General features: G+C 33.8%; 3 protein-coding genes across 3 annotated transcripts; all 3 read left to right on the forward strand.

Annotated features, from left to right (window-relative positions):
* Positions 1 to 4,677: 4,677 nt before the first annotated feature.
* Positions 4,678 to 5,686, forward strand: LOC132712393 (olfactory receptor 1f45-like). The gene has a single exon (XM_060693608.2). The coding sequence runs from the start codon at positions 4,721 to 4,723 to the stop codon at positions 5,684 to 5,686; it is 966 nt and encodes a 321-aa protein (XP_060549591.2). The 5' UTR covers positions 4,678 to 4,720.
* A 5,040-nt stretch (positions 5,687 to 10,726) lies between these two features.
* Positions 10,727 to 11,665, forward strand: LOC117668933 (olfactory receptor 10A7-like). Its single transcript, XM_034422983.1, has one exon. It carries the CDS (start codon positions 10,727 to 10,729, stop codon positions 11,663 to 11,665), a length of 939 nt encoding a protein of 312 aa, XP_034278874.1.
* A 3,983-nt stretch (positions 11,666 to 15,648) lies between these two features.
* LOC117668934 (olfactory receptor 10A7-like) lies at positions 15,649 to 16,584 on the forward strand. Its single transcript, XM_034422984.1, has one exon. It carries the CDS (start codon positions 15,649 to 15,651, stop codon positions 16,582 to 16,584), a length of 936 nt encoding a protein of 311 aa, XP_034278875.1.
* Positions 16,585 to 19,908: the final 3,324 nt, after the last annotated feature.

Here is a 19,908-nt window from a genome sequence, read left to right on the forward strand (position 1 = left end):
TGATGAATATCCATATACTGTATTTTCATAATTCCATTATTAGCAATATCCATATATTTTATTGATCTAGTTAGAAAGAGCCTTTTCAATATAAAACCTAACTAAAAGAATTAACACAACAGGATAGTATTATTATATTATGTTTACTCATGTCCACTATGCAAATTTTTCAGAAAATTGAAATACACAAGATTCCATTTTAGGCCCAGTACTTTTCAATATCTTCATAAATGATCTAAACAAGGGACTAGAAGGGGAATCATTAAATTTGCAGATGACATGGATTTGCAGAATAGCCGCCACCCCAGAAGAACAGGCTCAAGATCCAAGATCAGACTTGAACACTGAGCCATGTCTAACAAAATGAAGATGAAAGTAAGGTTTACGTTAGGCGAGAAAAACCAGCTATATAGGTATAGACTAGGTGACACTTGGCTTAATGCCAGTAACTGCAAGAGGGATCTTGGAGTCCTAGTGGACAAGAACTAAGGAGAAATTTCCTTTAAAAAAAAAAGTTTTATTGGTTTCTTCCCCCTACACACCCCCCACACACATTTATCCACATTTTTTTTGAACAGAGCATTGGCCATATCTTATCTTATACAATTAATCAAATTCAAATACATTTTACTCAATTACAGTTTTTGCCAAAATCTCCCCCCCTCCTTTTTTTATCATGTCTCAATATTTCTATGCTTGCTTACATAAACAACATCTTCATTTGCCCTTAAATTCTAATTATTGCTATTTATTCATATTTGTTCTCTTTTATTCTTTAAACAATTCATTCTTTATCTTAATATGTTTATATTTGTTCGGGATTGCCTTTCTTCCATTTCATCTTTTGTTATTGTACAGCAATTTTTCTTCTCAAACCTACCACCTCTCTCTTTTCTTTCCTTCTTACTTTCTCTTCCCCTCCTCTTCTTCTCCTCCCTATTTCCCCTTCCTTTCTCCTTCTCCTCCTCTCTTTCTCCCTCTCTTACCCTCACTCCTACTCTAATTTCCCTTCCCTTCCTTTCTCCCTTCTCTTCCTTTCCTCTCTCTAAGGAGAAATTTCCTAATGGTGAGAGCAATAAAGCAATGGAGTAGTTTGTCTTCAGAAGTTGTGGATGCTCCATCACTAGAGGTTTTTTAAAAGAGACTGAATATCCATTTGTTTAAAATGGTATACGGTCTCCTGCTCAGGGAGGAGGACTAGAAGACCTCCAATATCCCTTCCAATTCTATTATTCTATTATTTATTTATCTATCATAAATAGATAACACTTATCTTTTATTTATATTATTATATAAATATCCAATTTAGGTTATTTAACATTGTCCTCACAGTTATATGTTCAGTAGAATCTCTTTCAGATTAAACACTTACATATTTGCTTTGGTTAGCATATTACAAATTTGGAAAACAATTACAAAAAAACAAAAACAAAAAATACCTATTCATTTAGTCTTAAAGGAACAACACATGTTTTAGCCAACCACTGAGTAATAAAAACTAAGGAAGAAGAACAGACAAATCTTTTTATAGGTAACATGTTCCATGGTATACTTGTATATTAACATTAGAAGAGATGTATGTAATCATCTATCACACAGTGGCAGAATGTTTAACATTGGGAGTCCAGATATTATATTCAAATGCTAATTTTATAGGATTGATTGTAAATTATACTAATTGCCCAAAATCAGAAGAAAGAAGATTAATACAATTAATGAGAAGACACTGACATTACAAATAATATATAAAGAGTTCAAAACTCTTTATAATATATAAAGAGTTCAAAACTCTTTGAATTTTGAATAAAAGAGGATTATCCACCTTCCTTCCTTCCTTCCTTCCTTCCTTCCTTCCTTCCTTCCTTCCTTCCTTCCTTCCTTCATCTGTCTATCTATCTATCTATCTATCTATCTATCTATCTATCTATCTATCTATCTATCTATCTACTTTTCATTCCAGGCCAAATAGTTTTTGAACATTCAAAAAATCTGGAATACTGCACTGTACTATTAATGATATTACAAATATCATTTGAAGCTAATTTTATTAATGAAGGAATTTCATGACTTCCTTTGACTTCTTTGAAGCTTCTGTTAAGTTCTTTGAGCTTCAATCTTTAGTGTTTCCTGCTCTGTTGGATAGGTCAACCTGTCAGATTCCTTTAAATAAAGTGATTTTTCCACATTTTCAATCAAATAAAAATATTCTGGTCATTGTCTGCCTTTGGCCCATCACACTATGGAATTCTTTGAAGTGGGTAGAAAAGAGATTGTAGTAGGTTATTTTGAATTCACAAGCCACTGGTTTTGTCCCTCTTTTTTTCACTTACTTTGAATCTCTATTTTTGTGAGAATTTGACAGGAAAAATTTGCTCATTTTTCTGTGAAACCTTCTGACCTAATATAACAGAGCTATGTTTTTGTTTTGTTTTTTTGGCAGACAGCAAGAAGTCACATGAGAAAGAATAAATTAGCAGATCCTTGAGGATTATGAGACTGGTTACATCATAAATGCTTTTCAAAGAGTAAACCAGCAAGTCCCCTGGTACATGTGGAATATTACAATTCTCCAAGACTTTCTCAGTGTGGTGAGCACCCATTGTTATAATTTCACAAATTTAGAGCATGGCAATCTTGCAACATTGCCTGACAGACTAGAGAATGGTTGCAGGTAAGACCTAATCTACTTGCTGATTTTCTTCATCTACAAAATAGCCATATTTCTAAACCAAGCAAAAATGTTTAAGTATGCCAAACTTTGGTATGAACATAATTCATCAGTATATATACAGTTACAAAGTCCCTAGAATCTCTCTTTTTGAATATTATAATGTACATTTAATTGTAGTAGTTATTCTTTGCTATGTTGTAATAATTGATGTTCACTATAGTTACAGAATTTATATTGCTTCACTAATTTTGTGTCATAGCTAGCCACTTTTCCTCTTTATGATCTGTGTTCTACTAAAGGACTTAGACATTATGAAGGTTGTATATAATATGTGTGTTATTGTTTGTAGTTGTCTTACTGGGAAGTTGTCCCAAATTTAGCAGAGCAAGGATTTCTGCACTCATAACTGTCAATAAAGACATGTGTGTCTGTGTGTAATGTGTGTTTATGGTTGAGTGTATATAAGAATTTGTGTGAATAGTATACATATACATATATACATGCATACATTCACACTTTATTTATTTATTTATTTATTTATTTATTTATTTATTTATTTATTTATTGAATTTCTATACCGCCCTTCTCCTGAAGGACTCAGGGCGGTGAACAGATTAAGATTTAATATACATTTTATATATATATATATATATATATATATATATATATATATATATATGTATGTATGTCTTTGGTTATTCGGGTTTTCTCCCGCGTAAAATTGGAGGTTTCTTGGCGACGTTTCGACAAAGTCTCATTCGTCATCTTCAGGCTGGTGTTCTCTGCTTCGTGCTTCCAGGAGCACGAAGCCGAGAACACCAGCCTGAAGATGACGAATGAGACTTCGTCGAAACGTCGCCAAGAAACCTCCAATTTTATGCGGGAGAAAACCCGAATAACCAAAGACCTACATACAAACACCCGCGAAAACCTCAGAAAACATATATATATATATATATACATACATACATACATACATACATACATACATACATACATACATACATATATACTCTCATTTGATCCTGAGTTAATTTTAAATCTATTTTTTCCATTTCTTCATTTCAATCTATTCGTTTTTTTAACATTACACATATATTCCTTTTTTTCCCCTTTAATGTCTGGTTATTTTAATTGCATTATTTCTTAGTCATTCCATTCCATTCATTGCAAGTCATTAACTTCATTTTTACATGCATAAATATGAAGGTAATGTTGATGGATCTGACTTCTTCATTTATCTCTCTAAACAGAATTCCTTCATTCATTCCATTTTGGTCCAACACGCAAATATGTGTGATTGTCACAACAATCACCCATTCATCACACTTCATTAGCCCTACCACAGATTTAGTGCTTTTAGGATTTCAAATATTCACAAGTGTTCTGACTAGAGAAATCAGGGCTGCTCATGGAAGGGACACATCTTAGTTGCATGATAAGTAAATCATTAGCATACATTAAATAAAAGCAATCTCAGCAAGCCTATGAGAAAATCATCTGGCAAGAATGGGGTTTCAATTTCCCCATTTCCTCCCCACTCCTGGGGAAGGTTACTGCAAATTCCCATTTCCTCCCAATCTGCTGGGACTTGGGAGGCAGAGAATACATGGAGGGGGGGCCATTCAGAGGTGATATTTACTGAATGGCAGGGCCATTCAGAGGTGGTATCTCCAAACTACTCAAAATTTCCACTACCGGTTCTCCAGAACTGGTCAGAACCTGCTGAATATCACCTCTGCTTGTAGATCAATCAAATTAGACTATCTCCTTCACAAAATGACATAAATCAACTTCTGTAGCACACTTTTTGGCCATGGCGTGGCTTTAACAAAACTGCTTCAATTCAATTTCTAGCCTGGAATTGAGCATTAGAGTGGCTTTGTTCTAATTGGGCAGCATAATTTAAAACTATATATATCTGTAATCCATTTATGCAATCTTTTTAATTCTTGTTATGTTCCAGGATCTATTTCGCCTTCCATGAATCTGGGTAATGAGGAATATATCAAAAGTAAATAAGCCTATGTCAGTTATAGATATGAAGAAATGCTCACTATCAAGAAAGGAAACCAGACAATGATGTCTGAATTCATCCTTCTGGGATTTGCAACTCTCCCTGAGTTTCAGCCTCTTTTTTTCCTTTTCTTCTTGATAATATATCTTGCAACAATAACTGGAAATCTCCTCATTATATTCTTAGTGATATCTGACCATCATCTTCACTCCCCCATGTACTTTTTCCTGGGGAATCTGTCCTGCCTAGAGACCTGTTATAGTTCAATCATTTTACCAAAAATGTTGGCCAATTTGTTTACTGGTCAACAGTCCATTTCTTTTACTGGATGCACGATCCAATTCTATTTCTTTAGTTCTTGTGCTGGTACAGAGACTTACCTCCTGGCTGTCATGTCCTATGACCGATATCTGGCAATATGTAGACCTCTGCATTATACTTCCATCATGCATGGAAATATAGGTGTCCAGATCATGATGGGATTGTGGATTACTTCTTTTCTAGCTGGTTGCCTAACAGTATCTCTTTTGGCTCAGTTATCATTCTGTGGCTCCAATGTCATAAATCACTACTTTTGTGATTTGATTCCACTTGAAAAACTTTCATGTAGTGACACAAATCAGATTGAATTTGTAACCCTTTGCATTAGTTTCATTTTCATTGTCATCCCATTTGTATTAACACTAATATCCTATATTTGCATCATTGTCACAATTCTAAAAATATCTTCTGTTACCGGAAGGCAAAAGGCCTTTTCAACCTGTTCTTCTCATCTCATGGTAGTTTGTCTTTTTTATGGTACATTAATAATTGTTTACATTTTGCCAGATACACCCAGTTTGAGGGAACTGAATAAAGTTTTTTCCATTTTCTATACTGTCTTGACTCCTCTGATCAACCCTTTAATCTACAGTTTAAGAAACCAAGAAGTCCACAAGGCCCTAATGCGAATTAAAATCAAAGTGATACATGTTGCAAACATGAAAATTAATATATGATCATAACTTATTAAACAACTGTTTCCTCCTTTTATTCTGCTTATATACTGAACTGTGACATTTGTTCTTCATCAAGAGAAAAATATTGTGCCTGATTGATCTAACATTCCATTATGCAATATTTTCTTTCAAATCCCATTTTATATTAAAAACCTTTAATAACTGATATACAACATAACATATCAAAGACTATATCTGTGATACTTCAATACTGATGTATGCTTTACTTAACATAACATGCTTCTTTCCCTCCATATTGCTATTGACAAAAATATTGTAAAATGTTTTTGTTTGCATCTTGGTTGTGGAATACAATTAATTGATATTTTATATTATATATTTAAAATTGATTGTAATATTACTTGAGAAAATCCATGTCTTCCAATAAAAGCCTCAACCATAGATATTTTAATCAATTAAACTTCATGACCCAATCACATTGCTTTACCTTTTGTTCCCTGAAGCCTTTGTGATAATGCAGAGAAGAGCAACAAAGATGATTAGGGACTGGAGGCTAAAACATATGAAGAATGATTGCAAGAACTGGGCATGTCTAGTCTAGTGAAGAGAAGAACCATGATACCAGTGTTCCAATATTTGAGGGGCTGTCACAGAGAGGAGGGAGGTCAACCTATTCTCAAAAGCACCTGAGGGCCAGACAAGGAATGATGTATAGAAACTGATCTAGGAGAGATTCAATTTAGAAATAAGGATAAATTTTCTGACAGTGAGAACAAGCAACCAGTGGAACAGCCTGCCTTCAGAAGTTGTGGGTCCTTCATCACTGGAAGCTTTCAAGAAGAGACTGGACAGCCATCTGTCAGAAATAGTATAGGTTCTCCTGCTTGAGCAGGGGGTTGGACTAGATGACCTACAAGGTCCTTGCAGTTCTGTTATTCTGTTCTGTTCTGTTCTGTTCTACTCTATATAAATGGAATGAAGCCCTCCTAGAATAGTGATACTGCAATCTAGTAACCTTTCAGACCCATGATTCAGTGTATTTTTTCCTCAATAAAACTATATACATGATTATAGTATCACTGAATTTGAACACTGAAATAATTTACATTTAAAAGTTTCCTTGGATTGGTAAATTGTAATTAGTTTTATTAAGCAAACTAAAGTTAAACTACTTTGTATAATTCCAACAAATATTAGCATTTAATAAAATCTCATACTAAACATCACTATATATTTGGTATAGATAGCGAATGCAAAAATTTGGATACCAGTTACCAAACAATCACATGTTCCAGTAACATGTAATTATTTTGAGAATGATGAATTGATCCAGATTCATTTTTCACATAGGGAACAGTGAGTGAGTCAACAGGAACGAGAAGATAATGGAGCTGTTGAGATTCTCCGAAAGAGGAAAGGGAGAAATTTATAAAAGTTAATATAATGAAGATAGTATAAAAATCTTTATGGACATTATTATAGGCATGATGAAGATTTGGATCATTTGCAAAGATAGATGATAGATAGATAGATAGATAGATAGATAGATAGATAGATAGATAGATAGATAGATAGATAGATGCACATATATATCCACACACGCATGTGTGTGTATATACACATATATACATACACTAGATTTAGTTATATTTTCTTTCTATTTATCTTTTTTTTTCAGTGGCTTACTGTTTACTGTTCTGGACTCTGAATAATATTCCTAGAAGGGAAATGTAGTATGTAGAAAAATCACCCTGGCAAAGATATATGTTATGTTTTATCTATAAAATAAAATAGTCCCATATAGACAGAGTGAATTTTAGCATATTCTTGAATATTAAGAATACATTACATCAGAACAGTTTGTCCGAGAGCCAAACAGCAACAAATCCCTAGGCTCATGTGAAATATTTTAATTATCCAATAATTTTAAAAAATAATATAACATTCTGCTCATGCAAGTCCAAATATTATTACCCTGGATCACCAATTAGTGTAAAAAGGATGATGTAACAACACTTGTACACAACATTCTGTGAATAGTTTACTACTATATTCCTCTCCTGCATCTTCTGTTGTTAATAGCACATTTTAGAACAGCTCTGATATAACATGGAACAACTACAGGTAAGACTTAATCTCATATATTGGCTTTCTTTGTTTCCAGGATAATCATCCTATACTAACTAGAAACAATTGTTTCAACAACGCAGTAACTTTGCTCTGGGTGGTAAAAGATATCTGTCTTAGTACTACATGTTTACCGGTCTATTTCTATTAAAAAACAAAACATTCATTTTCATCCTTTTTCAAAATTCCAACACTTAACTTTATCTTTGGGAAACTATGCATTTATATTTGATTGCCATATTTCATATTTAATTTGTGCTATATATATATATACATACACACACACACACACACACACACATATATATATATGGTGCTCAGTAATGGTTTGAGTCATTTCTTTTAAGTACAATGGCAATTATTCAGCAGTCTGGTAGCACCTTTTATAAGCTATAATATTAAATTTCAAAAGGGATAAGTTTTCATGACTTGGAGTTTTCTTCATTAGATGCATCTGATAAATTTGTTAGTTGAAAATAATGCTACCAGATCCATGATAATTTTTTTGCCACCAACATAGCTCCTCTCCTACACTGTTAATTTTTTTCACTAATTATAGATTTAGAAAAGATGAGCATATGCTTTAAATTGTAATCATAGCAAGGATTACAATTTCAAGATGACAATTTCATTGAATACGGTGGAATTAATATCTCAGTAATTCTGAGTCATGGGACTGATTGCAGAATTAAATTTTAAGAATTTGAACTTGTTTTTACTTAGAGCAACAATTAAAAAAAGAAAGAAAGAACAGATGAAATAATTTTAAATTTAATTTCAGTAAATAAAATATTTACTACCATAAACTTAATTATATAGGAACAAAAAAGCAAAGAATAGAACAATAACAAAGGAAGCATTTCATAAGAAAAGTTGTGCATTCTTAATATATGATCATGAAAAATAGTTTTTTGTCTCTCTACAGCACAAACAGTTTTTCTTAGGAATAGGCAACATAGAGAGAACATATTTTTAAAAAGATCTTAAAATGGTTAGATGAGCAGTAGGTGATGGTTATTTAGCACCTTCAGTATATCATTGAATTGTGTCCAGAAGTATATTGACTAATACTGTTGTTTCAGATTAGAAATATGATTCCACAAACACGTATAAATCAGGAAATATAAAAAATATATTTTCCAGAGCAAGACTTTGTGGAATATTAGTCTACTACTAGGCAGAAATTATATTTATATCCAATTGATGGATTTAGTCACCCACACATTATCATGCATTCATACATATATAACACATTTATTTTTTACTTGATCCTGTTCATTTCATATCATATCCACATTTTTATTCTTCATTTCCTTTTAATTATTTCTTCTACTGTTGTTTTTTTGTCACAGATAATTTGCTGTCTTTTCTTTAAAATTAGGGTTTTCAGTTGCAGTTTTATTTAAGGATTCCATATCAACAATTTATAGATATTATTTTATGCATAAATTTGATGAAGATATTGATACCTCTCTCTCTTTCTCCTGTCTTTTTGATTTAAAATCAAAATTCTTTTCTTTACGTGTGCCTGAATTATACACGAATGTTCATTACTAGTATAGCAAACAACATCTATTAAGCCCTCCTTATTAGATCATAGTTTATTCAGTGGTTTTTGTATTATTTTGTATTAGATATTTATTTATTTATTTTATTTTGTCAAACATGTACAAGATAACAGGTGTAAGTATAAACATGGACATGAACATAGGAAATGAGTACAAATAAATGGGAACAGTAGGACAGGAATGGTAAGCACACTGGTGCGCTTATGCATGCCTTCTTTACGGACCTCTTAGGAATGGGGTGAGGTCCACAGTAGATTGATAAATATACTTATTTATATTTAAATATATTATAAATATGTTTATGTATAAATAAAAATAAAAATATGGTATATTCATAAATATGCTATCAGGAGAGATCAGGACTAATCACTGTATTGTAGCAGAAAAGTTTGCCTGGAACTTGGACTCTGGATTGCTTCACTAAATGCTTCTGGTCAAGATTTCCACAGAATAATTTTGTGTCTCAAACTTTATCCATGAAATGACTGCGAGAGTGGATTTTTAAGTAGATAGCTTGAGACAAAACTATCAGGGCGTTTCATGTTTGCAATCCATTGGATTCTTATTATGTTTCAGGACTGATGTGGCATGCCATTAATTTGATTAATGAGATATGCACATAAAGTAAACAAGATTCATTAAACTTTGCAAAATATGTTATTTTAAATGCAACTTTATTTTTTGTAGCTGTGCCCAAATATAATTTTTTAAACAAAGTGTGATATGTGCAGTTCTCCCAAATACATGCAGTTTTGATTCCCCCCCCCCCCCAAGGATATATAATAATGTGTAAAGAATGCAAGTGTTTATTGTGGCTCATTTTGCCAGATTTTTTTGAGTTTTGTCAGGTCAGTTGATTCTCATTAAACTGATATCTCTCCCCTCCACCAGACACACATTCTGAGATGAAAACAATGAACATTATCAGATGTAGGAGGAGCAGTAGAGCCAGAGGGCAGAGTTAAAAGAGGAATGAGGCTAGAACCTCTATGTAGTCAAAGTGGACTAAATCTAACACCCACAACCTCCATGGACCATTATCTAACTACAAGTGATAACCATTAATTCCTATGCATAGGGTATTTAACAGCAAATTTGTTTAATTGGATCTTCACATAGACCTGGTCTATAGCACCTCACATCAGACTATTGTTTATTTCCTTTATTGTCATAGACGATTAACATGTGACATTCTCTATCATGATGTGGTTAATCTGTTTAGAAATACAACATATATTCTTTCTGCTGTTTAGATATGCCAATAAGATATTCAAGAAATGGATTTCAACAATTGCCACAAACAACAGATAGAAGAGAAGAATGGAAAATGGGGCTACTGAAGTTCTTCAGATTGTTATTATTAACAAATTATTAACAGGAAAGAATGGAAATAAATCAGTCAAGTGTTACAACATTCATTCTTTTGGGATTCAGCAGTCTTCCCCAAATGAGAATACTGCTCTTTATACTGTTTTTTATTATATACAGTTTGTCTATTGTGGGGAACCTACTTATTGTTCTACTTGTTATAGCTGACCAACAACTTCATACGCCCATGTACTTCTTCCTTGTGAATTTGTCTTGTTTGGAGACTTGTTACATTTCAACCATCTTGCCCAGAATGCTGGTTAGTTTTGTAACTGGGGATAAATCTATATCTATCTATGGTTGTATGACACAGTACTACTTCTTTGGTTTTTTAGCATCCACTGAATGTTATCTTCTGGCAATGATGTCTTATGATCGTTATTTAGCAATCTGCAAACCTCTGCATTATGCATCTGTCATGAATGGTAAACTCTGTTTCCAGTTAGCCCTCATATCTTGGATAAGTGGTTTGTTGACTAACGCTATCATAACTTTTTTTCTAGTACAGTTAACTTTTTGTGGACCCTGGGAAATTGACCATTTCTTTTGTGATGTGTATTCAGTGGCAAATCTTTCCTGTAGCAATACATACTTAGTGAAACTTGCTACTTTTGTTCTAGGATCCATGGGTATAGGGACCCCTTTTCTCCTAACAATGACCTCCTACATCTATATACTTTATACTGTGCTGCAAATGAAATCTAAAAAAGCACAGCAGAAGGCCTTCTCTACCTGTTCATCTCATCTCACTGTAGTTTCATTTTTCTTTATTACACTATTGCTTGTCTATGTTGTCCCTGAAACAGAAAAACTGAAAGAGCTACATAAAATATTTTCTCTGTTCTACACTATCCTGACTCCGATGGTCAACCCCATCATCTACAGTTTGAGAAACAGAGAAGTGAAGGAAGCCTTCTTTAAAACTATTAGAAAATATAGCAGTAGTTTTTTATAGTATAACTTTCAATTACTGTGGTAAAGTAGAATTAAAGATAGGGTATATATAACAGCTTTGATGTTACAGCGACTAATGTGGCCAAAGTATCCTCATTTCATGTGTGGAAGACTCTTTACCTTATTTTACCTTATATATTATTTTAATATTTAAAATAATTTTTCTGCCTCTGGCATCACTGTGTTTCAAAACAGTTCCTGGGCCTGCATAGTCCTAATATAAATGCAATAATTAGTTTCAAAAGTGTCCATTACTACCCATTCCTACAAAAGTGGCCTTATATGGCTCATTATGGGAGGGTTAAAAATATTTGGGCACATGTTATTGCAGTAATGGTTTATGTTATTATTATTACTATTGTGATATGATTTATAATTTTCTGTTGTATGTTTCCTTTATAATGTTTAAATTTTGGTTTTTGATGGAAACCAAATGTGGCCAAAGTATGGTAGATTCTTTATCTTATTTTTTCTTAGGTAATATTTCAATGTTTAAAATAATGTTTTGTCCAGTGGTATTGCTTTTTTTCAATAGAGGCCTTAGCCCTGCATAGTCTTAATATAAATATCATTATTCATTTCAAAAGTGTCCATTCCTATCCATCCTTACAAAAGTGCCGTTAAATCACAGGATGGCTAAAAATAATTGGGCACAAATTATTGTACTTTATATTACCATTATTACTATTGTGGTACTGAATTTTTATTTTCTGTATTATTATCTATTATATGTTCCCTTTGTAATATGTATAGATTTGGTTTTTCATACACACGACACAAACGCTTGTAAATAAATAAAGAAAATAGCAGGGAACATTTTAATTTCTGGTAAATTGGTTAACTCTATCTGATCCTAGCCACCCTGGCAGCCATTTTATGAACCGCTACATTCTCCCATTGCAATAATTTCATGAAGTACTTAAAATATTATCACAGAATTCCTAATATGGTTGCTAGTTCAAATCTGTGTATATTTCTACTATACAATTTTCACTTCTGGAAAGACATGTAGTGTTGTGGATCAAGAAAAGCATTTTAAATGTAACTTTATTACATTCATGCATTTAAGGTGGAAACCATGTGAATGTAATAAATAAATAATTATAATAATTATTTTTATATCTCTATATTCATTTACAGTTCACACTAAATCACAAAACTTAAAGTACAGCAAACCTGTAATGCTTACTTATATAATCACACACACACACACACACACACACACACACACACACACATATATATAATATGAAAAAACCCTATAAAATTAATGAGTCATTAGATGTACCAAATTGTTTCTATAAGTTAAGGCTATAGATTAAAAAAAAATTCTATTGCTTTCAAAAAACCCACATATTAGTCATTTACTCAGGTAATTTTGGAAACAGTAAAAAAATAAATGAATTTAAATTCAAATTCAAACTAATAAAGAAATCAAACTTTAAACAGACGTTATTCTAAGAATAACTTTTACTTTTAGGCAATTTCTTCCACAATATTATTAACCTGGAGGGAAAAGAATAACTTAGACTCTCCACTGAGAGAAGTATTTTCAAACTTGCCAAACAACCACCTATGGGAATGTCCCCATTTTCCCAACTAAATACCTCAATTTACTCTTCATAAATGGAGTCTGTCAGACCCAAGAGGAGGTGGCATTAGCTCTGAATTCCATGAGAGTACAATGCACTCTTTAGAAGGATTTATGAAAAAGACTCAACTCTATGTTTGAGCAAATACATACTTGATCTTCATATGGAAGTTTGGAATATTAATCAACTATCACTTTAGTAAGAAGTACATTATATGAGAATGTGGGGCACATAGAATTTTATAAAAGTAATTGAAGAGCATCGAAGGAGAGAGAGCAATTCATCTGTAAGTGAGTTGCGAAAGTTTGGCTATGCCTATCTAAATATCTAAGTTCATATAATTCATATATATATATGAATATGAATAATCATAGATATATATCATATGGAGTGAGATTTGGGCATGGAATCTGGTGATGGCATGGAAGATGTCTTAAGAAACTTTCAATGTACAGTGCTAAAGAAAGCATTGAAATTCGGTGTAGTGCTTAAGGCTTCAGACTAGGAACCTGGAGATTGTAGTCCTGTGTTTGAGATGAGATAGGTGGGCTAGAGTGACCCAAAGAGGGCCCCAAGAGTGACTTTCCATTAGTCATTCTCTTTCACCCCAATCCATCTCATAAGGTTGTTGTGCAAAAATAGGAGGAGGAAATAATATTAGGTTTATTCACCACCTTGAATTATTTATAGGACAATTTTCTATCTTGAAATAATTCACACAAAGTAAATATCTAGTGCATTTGATAAGGGACTGATGTTTGTCATTGCTCCTAATTTCACAAATATTATATTTTGTTTTTATGTTTAATAATGACTGTACAAGAGTGGTCATAATTCTTTTTCAGGAAAAAAGCATTATTATGAAGTTTTCATGAGTGGCATACAGAGTTTTTCCATCTAAGAAATTATAAAATATTCAAGAGAGCTGCATTTAGTGAATTTAGTACAAGGTGAAAAAATGGTTTCTTCAAAGATTAGGGATACAAGCTAACACAGATATGCAAAGTTTCTATCTATCCAGTATTCATTTCGTCATTTTTTTAAAAAGTTCTAAATCTTGATTAGCAATATAAATTTAACATAAGGAGATGGCTAAGATATCCATTGATACAGTCTTTTATTATTCTGTAGGGGAAAAAATGAACAAAACAATCATAATTGACAAGTATCTGGAAACTTACAATTCACTGTCTCTTGTCCAAACTTATCAATTTTTATAAATTTAAATTGAATAGTGTTTTCTAAATATTTCCTTGAGAAAGTTTTCCTCAGTCTGCTTTATTGCGAGCATTCATTTTAGAAAAAAAAAAAACAAGCTGAGATCATTATTAAAAATATATTTTAAAAGTCCAGCAATTGACATCTGCAATCATAATATAATCTCAAAGGTTTCAGATTTTCTGCTTTCTTCCTTTCCACCCCCATATCAGTCCTTGACTAGCCCTAGTATGAACAGTGTCATATTTTTTTCCTAGTGATCATTTTACTTGTTACTAATAAAGGAAAGCAAACACAGATGAATTGATCAATATAGATCTAAATCATTTTGAAAATATAAGGGTAAAGACATCTTCTTCATATATATTTTGGAGCACATATAAACCTTGCATATTGTTTCCTGCTAAAGGACTGCATAATCAAAGAAGACTCTTCAATACTTTTACAGTATTGGGAAGATAGAGAAAAGAAACAGGTAGTCCATGGACAAAAATTAAAGAGACCATCATTATTTTTGAGGTAAGTATTTATGTATATATCATTCAGATTTTCGTTTTATGTTTGGTACAATTATTATAACATGAACTTAATAAGCAGCACTGCTTGGATTTCTTATTTGAAATATTAATCTTAAGAATTTCACATTAGTAGTTGTTCTTTTATCTAAGAAGATACAAGATATGATAGAACTATTAATTTTGAAGAGGTAAGCACATTTTAGTTTTCTTCATTCACCTGCATACAAGAAAACCTAAAATCTAACGTGAGTTTTTAAAATTGTATAGTCTTGAAACTTTTATTCCACATATGGAGAACACTAGTAGCAGTTAAGTGGTATGATATGATCTCTCATACAGACATAAATAGCCAAGTAGTCAATTTAAGTTTTCGCTAACTTTCTGCCCATTTGAAAGCTATTGGGGTGATAAGACTTTCACCTCGGGGTTCATTTACTTTAACAAATTTTTACCATGACCAGTTTCAAATTTCAATGATGTTCTGTCTTCTGCTAACAGATTAATATACTTATGCATGGGATAACACATGTGGGAGATCACCTCTGCATCAACATTTGCCACAATCATCAGAGAGAAGAAAAGAAAGGGGAAATGAGACTACTAAAGTTCTTCAAATGTCTTTTCAGAATCACCTTGATGATATTTCATAGGAAAGAATGGAAATAAATCAGTCAAGTGTTACAACATTCATTCTTTTGGGATTCAATCTTCCCCAAATGGGAATACTCCTCTTTACACTGTTTTTTATTATATACAGTTTGTCTATTATGGGGAACCTACTTATTGTTCTACTTGTTGTTGCTGACCAACATCTTCATACGCCTATGTACTTCTTCCTTGTGAATTTGTCTTGTTTGGAGACTTGTTACATTTCAACCATCTTGCCCAGAATGTTGGCTAGTTTTGTAACTGGGGATAAATCTATATCTATCTATGGTTGTATGACACAATACTACTTCTTTGGTTTTTTAGCATCCACTGAATGTTATCTTCTGGCAATGATGTCTTATGATCGATATTTAGCAATCTGCAAATCTCTTCATTACACATCTGTCATGAATGGTAAACTCTGTTTCCAGTTAGCCCTCACATCCTGGATAAGTGGTTTGTTGACCAATACTATCATAATAGCTTTTCTTGTACAGTTAACGTTTTGTGGTCCCAGTGAAATTGACCATTTCTTTTGTGATGTGTATCCAATGGCAAATCTTTCCTGTAGCAATACACACTTAGTGAAGCTTGCTGCATTTGTTACAGGATCCATGGGTATAGGGACCCCATTTCTCCTAACAATGACCTCCTACATCTATATACTTTATACTGTGCTGCAAATGAAATCTAAAACAGCACAACAAAAAGCCTTCTCTACCTGTTCTTCTCATCTCACTGTGGTTTCATTTTTCTTCCTTTCACTTTTGCTTGTCTATGTTGTCCCTGAAACAGAAAAACTGAAAGAGCTACATAAAATATTTTCTCTGTTCTACACTGTCATGCCCCCAATGGTCAACCCCATCATCTACAGTTTGAGAAACAGAGAAGTAAAGGAAGCCTTCTCTAAAACTGTTAGAAAATATAGCAGTAGTTTTTTATAGTATCATAACTTTTCAATTACTGTAGTAAAGTAGAATTAAAGATGTGGTATATATAACAGCTTTGGTGCTACAGAGATTAATGTCGGCAAAGTATCCTCATTTCATGTATGGTAGATTCTTTACCTTATTTTACCTTAGATATTATTTTAATATTTAAAATAATTTTTCTGCCTCTGGCATCACTGGGTTTCAAAACAGTTCCTGGGCCTGCATAGTCCTAATATAAATGCAATAAATAGTTTAAACAGTGTCCATTACTACCCATTCCTACAAAAGTGGCCTTATATGGCTCATTATGGGAGGGTTAAAAATATTTGGGCATATGTTATTGCAGTAATGGTTTATGTTATTATTATTACTATTGTGATATGATTTAATATTTTCTGTTGTATGTTCCCTTTATAATGTTTAATTTTGGTTTTTGATGGAAATGACACAAAACACTTGTAAATAAATAAAGAAAATAGCAGGGAACATTTTAATTTCAGGTAAATTCATTGACTCTATCTGATCCTAGCCACCCTGGCAGCCATTTTATGAACTGCCACATTCTCCCATTGCAATAATTTCATGAAGTACTTAAAATATTATCACAGAATTCCTAATATGGTTGCTAGTTCAAATCTGTGTATATTTCTACTATACAACTTTCACTTCATTTACATTTAAACCATTTTAAATGGTTTAACTTTATTACATTCATGCATTGAGATGGAAACCATGTGAATTTAATAAATAATTATAATTATTTTTATTTCTATGTATTCATTTATTTACAGTCCACACTAAATCATAAAATTTAAAGTACAGCATACCTGTAATGCTTACATATGCACACACACACACACACACACACACACACACACAATAGGAAGAAACCCTATAAAATTAATGAGTCATTAGATGTACCAAATGGTTTCTATAAGTGAAGGCTATAGATTAAAAAATATTATTGCTTTCAAAATACCCACATATTAGTCATTTACTCAGGAAATTTTGGAGCTAAAACAGTAAAAAAAAATAAATGAATGAGATATATTTTCTAATATAAAGATTAAATGGTTTCTTTAACTTCCATTCTGTTTATTATTATATGGCAGGTTAGCATCTGTCTGAATTCATTGCTGACTATTGCTTCTAGCATAGGAATAGAAATTTATTTATTAGCTCATTATTATGTGACTTGCTGCTTTAAAAAAGGATAAGACTATCTTATTCTAGGACTGTGTTATTTTATTCATTTATAAATTGAATAAAGCCCTAGACTTTCTATTGTCCATGATTCTCAAAGCTCATCATTAGTTAGGTAAAAGTGACAGAAATTTGTCACTGGATGTTTTCAATCATTGTAGATATTTTTTCCTCTAACATGACTGGGTCATTGGGTATTTTTCATCCTAGGTCCAATCCGTTATAGGAGGGGTCGCCACTGTTCCATCCACTAACTTTGCCTGCCCCTGAAATAACTTTTTGAAATTTGTTTGAAAAGCTCTGGAAGAACTTCCAGACAGCAGATGTTATTCTAAGAATCATAATATCTGCTCTATATGACAACCATTCTTATATATCAAATCAAACTACATTTACTGAATACTTTTAGGCAGTTTCTTTCATAATATGACTAACCTAGGAGAAATAGAATCACTTCAACTCTCCAACTGCACTGACAGATCCAGAAGTATTTTCGAACTTGCCAAATAACCACCTGTGGGAATGCCCCCATTCTCCATTGAGGGTGGAGACAGCAGCCAGACATGGGTTGTGCTCATTGGTCAGAATGTAGGACTGAGCCTGTCAAATCAGCTAAATTCCTCCCCTGTTGCTAGGGGCTCCCAGCTTTTTGTTCAGTCCATCAGACTGGACAGTTGTGTGGATTGTGTGCTCTATCTGCTTTTAGCGTTAGAGTTGCCTTTTTTTTCTGCTTACCTTTCTTCGGTTTTCGATCATTGGATTCCTTTTCAACTATTCTGCTGTTTTCTGGACTTGGATTTGAATTTCGGGCCTCAGGAGTTCCCTTGGGACTTCTGACGTCTAATTCTACATTCAGCCCCTCACAAGATTCATCGCTGAAACTGGTCAGTCAGTTTAGATTGTGGTGGAGCCTTTCGCTCCCGTGGGGGGGAAGGTTGCGTGAGTTAACGTTTGGCCATAGAGGCTGGACTCCTTATTAAAGGACCATTTGTGGAGTCTTGTGCTCCCTGTTGTTACTGTCAGGCGGCCATTTTTGTGTATTCAAGCTGAATTGTCTTAACTGGAGCTTCACGCTCCCTGGCGCTAGCTGCTTGTCGGCTGGGTATAGAAGGCCCTTAATTGGCTATTTTTCAGCAGCATTTATAACACTGATGGCTCTTTTCTCGGCCTCCTCTGAGCGCTCCGACTTTGACTGATCTCTCAGCTGTTTAGCACTATCGCCGAGCTTGAAGCGGAGCTTCGCACTCCCACTGTCATTTGATTAATTTCTCGGCGGCTTTTGAGCATTCCGACATCATTGTTCTCAGCTGTTTAGCGCTGTTGACTAGTTTGAAGTGGAGCCTCGCACTCCCACTGTCACTTGCTCTGGCCGCCATTTTGAATATCAGCACAACGGCAATTACTATTGCCTGAGGGCCTCCAGCCTATTAGGCTGTGCCTGCCTGTAATTGCTGCAACCGCCATTTTGATTACCTGTGCAGCGACAATTTGCTTTTGCCTGAGGGCCTCCAGGCTGTGCCTGCCTGCTCTGACATTCCCTTCGAAGTCACGTTTGCTCCTCTTCTGCCCCGCTTACTTCGGCTTGCTGGCTATATTGCCATTTTTAAGAGTTTGCCTCAGTTACCCTCCACAGATTGGCCTAGGGTGTTCCGACCAGCCAGTCTAAGCCTAGAGAGCTTTGATCTCCACTGGTTTCATTTACTTAGTTCAGCCACCCTAAGGCATATCCTGCCTATAGCTCTATCAAAGTCCAAACATGGCCGGAAGGCCACAGTACTAGAGCAATCAGTGGCTTCAATCTGGGAGGACCATAATCAGGCACAAAGGGAATGTGCCCAAACTAAGCCTATGCACACAAGCGCAAAGCACCCTTCGATGGCCCCCAGAGCGGTGATCAGTCAGGACAGACCTGTAAAGAAGTCCAGTGACAGTGGCCCTCCACATTCCAAGGTCATCAGGGTGTCTTCTGGTGAACCTATACACGAAACCCCTATGACTCCAGATCAAATGTCCCTACAGGATTATCAGATGTCAGTTGAATCATCTGATGTATGGGGTTCTGCCCCCGGTATGGGGATAGTCACTGCTGTGGAGTCTAGCGCACCCACACTCTCAGTGATTAATCCACTTCCA

This window comes from Pantherophis guttatus, chromosome 4 (assembly GCF_059756535.1).
Source record: "Pantherophis guttatus breed Tessera chromosome 4, ASM5975653v1, whole genome shotgun sequence".
In the NCBI taxonomy this organism is placed as follows: Eukaryota; Metazoa; Chordata; class Lepidosauria; order Squamata; family Colubridae; genus Pantherophis; species Pantherophis guttatus.